This window comes from Rhagoletis pomonella, unplaced genomic scaffold (genome assembly GCF_013731165.1).
Source record: "Rhagoletis pomonella isolate Grant_MI unplaced genomic scaffold, Rhpom_1.0 Rhpom_scaffold_00008, whole genome shotgun sequence".
NCBI lineage: Eukaryota > Metazoa > Arthropoda > Insecta > Diptera > Tephritidae > Rhagoletis > Rhagoletis pomonella.
Genome location: NW_023458562.1, coordinates 47,981,231 through 47,986,929, shown reverse-complemented (window position 1 = coordinate 47,986,929; position 5,699 = coordinate 47,981,231). Strand labels below are relative to the sequence as shown.

At 34.4% G+C, this 5,699-nt stretch overlaps 2 protein-coding genes across 3 annotated transcripts; one reads left to right on the top strand and one right to left on the bottom strand.

Moving 5' to 3' along the window:
* On the top strand, nucleotides 1–3,599 carry LOC118745034 (transformer-2 sex-determining protein; the record flags this gene model as incomplete). Of its 2 annotated transcripts, none has more annotated exon segments than XM_036478560.1 (8): nucleotides 1–224; nucleotides 537–616; nucleotides 686–808; nucleotides 1,733–1,811; nucleotides 1,866–1,994; nucleotides 2,241–2,416; nucleotides 2,482–2,624; nucleotides 2,702–3,599. In XM_036478560.1, coding segments are annotated over 8 exon segments (750 nt in total). In that variant the 3' UTR covers nucleotides 2,719–3,599.
* A 442-nt stretch (nucleotides 3,600–4,041) lies between these two features.
* Nucleotides 4,042–4,813, bottom strand: LOC118745035 (biogenesis of lysosome-related organelles complex 1 subunit 1). Its single transcript, XM_036478562.1, has 4 exons — nucleotides 4,712–4,813; nucleotides 4,574–4,646; nucleotides 4,383–4,515; nucleotides 4,042–4,306 (listed from the first exon to the last, which is right to left on the bottom strand). Exons 1-4 carry the CDS (start codon nucleotides 4,770–4,772, stop codon nucleotides 4,187–4,189), a joined length of 387 nt encoding a protein of 128 aa, XP_036334455.1. The 5' UTR covers nucleotides 4,773–4,813; the 3' UTR covers nucleotides 4,042–4,186.
* Between the last annotated feature and the right edge of the window lie 886 nt (nucleotides 4,814–5,699).

Genomic DNA, 5,699 nt, shown 5'->3' with positions numbered 1-5,699 from the left:
TATTATTGAATTCACATGTAACCTGGCAACCTGCAGCTAAACATCATTGTGAACGTCTTTCTGGAACCATTTTTATTGTGACTTTTATATATACAGCAAGCGGGCATTTTCATTTCATTCAGCGGCAAATTTTGTGAAAATTACCGAAAACCCCGAAAAATTGTTTTTTTTTCCGTGGAATTTGTTGAAATTTAGTGAGTAAACAATTTCGAAGGATTGGAATGGTAAGTATAAAGTTTTAAAATATCTAAGGCTCATCCGGGCTACTCGGATATTCGATGCAGATGTTGGTCGTATTTTTTCCTACCAACGCTTTTTGTTGCTCCCGCGTATAATGATGTACTGATAATCATTCCTACGCAAGATTTTTGATATGATAGCAAATGAGTTGTAATTCTTCGAAGTTTAAGCACAAAAGTTATGGTTCGAAATCTTAACATAACCTCACTTAATAACGCACACATCCAAAAGTTCCTGTCTAGAAGATCGAAAAAAGTTAGCTGAATGTACATTTATTTTTGAAATGCTAATTGCAGAGTCCACGTTCACGTAGCCGCAGTGCTTCCCCACGTCGAAGCTATACCAAGTCACCAGTGCGGCGCACCAATGGACGCCGGTAAGTGCTATTTTCACTTTCCAATTTAAGGGTTCATTGATATAGTAATATTTACTGTATTCTCTGTAGTCGACATTCTAGAGAGAAAAATTACAAATCTCGTAGCCGTTCAGTTTCACGACACCCGCCTTCTCCACCGCCGCTGCCGGCAGGACGAGGCGGACGGTACTCGGACGCCAGTAAAAGTTCTACGTAAGTTACGAAAAAAAGCTATTATTTCAGTACCCCAATTGTATTTAATGAAGTGTGGGAGCTTATTTTCAGCTTGTAAATGTATAACTTAACGCGTTAGCCGTTGTCATGGTAACACATTCTATTTTTGTACATATGGCCAAGTTCCTAGTTTCACAAAGTATTTTAAGTAAGGCTTTAGGTACGAATTATTTGAAGTGCATGAAAACCCAATTATTTTTAAGTATATAGATTAACTAATAGGGTTTTACGCCTAATTATATGCATGTAGGTACTAGCTTCAGTCGGCATGGTCTGAGCGGCAATTTTTCGATAACGGGTTGTCCAATAATTTTAAGCCATGCATTTACAAAGTAAGCTTTCGATAACGTGGTGGTTATTTCTTCTGTTTCAGAATAGTGAAGTTGTAGCGAAAATCCGTAAGAACTCAAATAATGAGAAGCGTAATTACAAAGTAAGATTCCAAAATTTTCAATCAGGACTGAATCGAAAATGAAAATTCCACACTTCAAACGTTCTATTAATGAGTTAAAAGAATTTTCTTTGAAGCAGAAGCGCAAGTTCGATAGCCAAGCCTTTGCAGCGCAATATGGACAGAACAACCGAACACAGCTTTCAATCTGAATATAGAACACATTTCAAAATAATCCAGTCATTCGCAGAAACGCAAGTTTAGCAATTGAGTCGAACTTCTGAATCGAACTCGATTTTGAAACTGTCAAGTCTGTTTCAAATACGAACTCCAAGCACACTCCAAAACCAAAAGATTTAGAATGAACTCATAAAATCAAGTTGAGCGCGCAAAATTAAATGAACAAGAAGAATACAGAAATCAATACGAATAATTCTTTCAAAAATTATTTATATTATCCTGATTTGCAAAATTTCAATACTTGAATTTTACCTCTTTTTGCATGTTAAAAGGTCACTCTCCCCACGACATGGCCGCCGCTATTCCCGTTCACGTACACGCAGCCCTTACGATAAGCGCCGTGGAAATAGGGTATTTCAAATATGTATATGTATATGTATATTATTAATAAATTTTCATCAGCAGGAAAAGCCTGTACAGAATCGCTGCATAGGGGTATTTGGTTTGAGTGTGTACACAACCCAACAGAAAATTCGCGAAATATTTTCCAGATTTGGTCCAATCGAAAGAATACAAGTCGTTATTGATGCACAAGTGAGTATATATAAAAGCACGTAAAGTAGCCATTGAACATGATATGTGTTACCAAATCGTGAGCATTTTGTTAATTATATGAGTAATGGCTAGACAAATGCAATAAAGTTGGAGATTATGAGTGGTGGGCCAAAGATTCGTGCCCACAAACACTAAAGGCTCTCCAATACAATTATCAGCAAAATGCAAACTAGTTTTGTTACACATTTAAAATAATTCCGTTAACGCTTACATCTACCTTCACAGACCGGCAGATCTCGAGGATTTTGTTTTATTTACTATGAAAATGAAAACGATGCTAAAGCAGCTAAAGAAGCATGTTCAGGTATGGAACTTGATGATCGTCGTATACGTGTCGATTACTCAACAACACAAAGACCACACACACCTACACCGGGCGTTTACATGGGACGAAATTCACGGTATGTATTACAATTACTAATAGGGTTTGTCCAATTGATACATTTTTCGTTATGTATTTGCATAGGCGTGAGCGTGAAAATCATGATCGTTATCGTGACGACCATCGCTCCCGCCGTCGGTCGGTTTCACCTCATAAGAGTCGAAACAGTTACCGCAGCGATCGCAGACGTCGATATGACCGTAGCCGAAGTCGTTCCTATTCACCGCGTACGTAAATTTAATGTTAATATTATTCAGCAACAATTTCATTTAAAACGCTTCATTTGCTTGTTTCTCTATTTTAGGTCGTACACGCTATTAAAAATGTGCTGACGGAACAAAATAAAACTGATAACATTATTCGCAGAAGAAGAAAAAACACCCACTTTAGTAATATATATTTGTAGTAGTTGTGTCGCCAAGTTATAGTTGCCTACATTTTTGAATGGATATAATGTAAAAATAGGCAAAGAAAAAATCACAAGTTTTCACTATACTGCATAATACAACAAAAGCAAAACTACACAAAATGCATAATCAGCTTACGATTAAATTATATTAGAATTGCGGGCGAACTGGCATCGAATATTTCCATATCTCCGCATCGTTAATTTTTCATTCAACATTTTCTCTCAAGACGCATTACAAAACATACCGTATGCGTCTTACCCGTCAAATGCTATGTATGTACATGAAATAAAATGTACGTTTAAAATTGTCGCATTCAAAAAGTGTTCAACAACACGAATGAATTATATCGCCTAAATTTTGGCTTCAGTTTAATTTCTTTACTATTACGGCTTATTTACATCGTTCTATTATCTTTTGATTATCATAGTTTTTAACAATTAACATATTTCATTTGATGATTTACAAGCACTACCGTCTCTCACTTTATGTTTAGTAGTATATAGAGTAGTAGCATTGCAGTTTTCTAATTCAACAACTGGAAACCGCAAGCCAGCTAAATGTTTTGATGTAATCACGCTTGCATTGCCTAATTCATATTACTATTCTTAAATGTATGTATGTATGCTCACTAGACATAATATAAAATATATAATTGTGGGGGAGACGTTTCGCGCCTATTTTTATATATGTATTATATAAAAATTGCGAGACTTGCAACTTTTGTTTATTTGTACTTTAATTAGTTTTAATGTTTACTAATACGTTTTGAATAAAAGAAGACACAAACGGGTACAATTTTTTGTATATATGTATATCGCTAGCTTAGAGTGAAAATATACTATCTACATTTTTACAAACTTTACAGGAGAGGAAAACAACTATTCGCATCCATTTTTTCCAAGTATGTTGTAATCAACATTTTGCGGGTAAAACAAAATCTGAAGTATTCGATCTTTATTAAAATATTTCAGTCTTAAATTGGCCTTGTCGGATTTTCGGTGCCTTTTTTGGACCTCATATATGCATTGACAATAAGCAAAAAAATAAAACAAGTACCTTAATCCATTTCGAACCGATGCATTTTTAGTTTATCTTGTTTTCTATATCAAAATATGAGTTTTCATAAGGCGTCGACTAAGAAACTTTTCACTCTAAACTGGCGATACGTATTTAAATGTATGTTACAACTAAAAGCATAGTAATTGCAGTAGATCAATGATTGGGTAAGTTGGAATAATTTTGCCAACAGTGAAAGTGTGTATTTCCCCGGGTAAAAGTTACAGGCTTTCAATTTCCTCAAAGAAAAATCATACTGCTTGTAAAATTTCAGCAACAATTGGTTATATTTAAATGCATTTGTAAAAACCCTTGCCCAACTTTTAATTAGTGCTATTGTGTTGTGTTTGTCGTGACGTCTTGTACGCTATTTCCAAAGTACTTTGTATAACTTGCATATCGCTTTCTATGCTGCGCGCCCAATTCTCTACGTCGCCTAGCTCCTATTTCATCGGCCAAAATATAAAAGGGGTTGTTTAAGTTTAAATACCATTATTCAATTGGCAACAGAATACGTACCTTTAACGCGCTGCTAAAATTATCGATAAGTTGCAACCATTGCTGCGTCTGTTTGGCGAAATTGGTGGCGCCCACATGCAGCTGCTTCGCTTCGGCATCCAAGCGCTTCTGATTCAAATATGCTTGTGCCACACTAGGAAAATCGTATGGAAAATATTAAAAATATAAAATTTTTTAAATTCAACACATACCCAACATTCAAGTGGTCCACTATAGCCTGTGTGAGCTCATTTGATGATTCTATAACATCTTTGCGCCGTAATTCTGGAGGATTAATCGGAAAATAAAAATATGTATGTACTTTTACAAAATGACCCCTATTTATTTACCTTGCTCCTGTTTTCGTTTGGCCTGTTTTACTTGGTATTCTTTTACCATAGAAGTCAACATTTTGCAAATATTTCTCTACACTTTGTTTACTACCGAAAATGCTCGTTCACAATAGGTGGAGGCAATAAAAATTGGACGAACCAATGTACGTGCCAGGGTAGCCATCTCCTTTTGATAATTCCCCGATTTCGACAATAAATGTTGTCCGAAATTTCGTTGTTGTTGTAGCGAAATTTCGTAAAATTCACCGCCTATAGATATCTCCTTATTTTATTTATTGTTGGCCTTTCAGTTTATTTTATTTTTAAATGTAAATGTAAAGTTAATTAACAAATAAGGAATAAAAAATTTTCATATAATATTTACATACATACAGTGGTGTAAAAAACTTTTGTAGACCCAAATTTTGACCAGTTTTCACAATTATTGTTTTTTTGTTATTTAATTTGAGGAATTTTTTTTAATATGGTTCATTATTTAACAAAACCCATATTAATCTATGTTCGAAACTTTAAGTGATATTAAAAAAAAATTAACAAACCTTCGTTAAAATGTCGAGCTTAAATAGATTTTCTCAAATCTAGTATAATAATGGTAGGATAAAAAGCAAGTTTCAAGTGGCTAAAAATTTTCGTTTTAGAATTTTTTTGCCGAGGGTTTGGCGGTTTTCTTCCATATAAAAATAAATTGTTTATTCGTTATATGAAAGCAAATGTACTTTTCGTTGCATGTGCATCATTTTGTATAAATACAAGTGAGATATCTCAGCAATAGACGTCATCCTGGGCCACAGCTGCGATCATCTGTTTTTTAGAGTTGCTTATTTTGGTCAAAACTGTGCCTTTTTGACCTGAGTTGCATTAAATAGTTTTATAAAACTTAGTACTATTTGTTGTTCAAATGGTAACATATATGCCCAAAAACTTGGAAAATATTAGATGATTGTTTTTTAAAAATGCTATTTGTAAAATTTCCTTTTGATTTCGA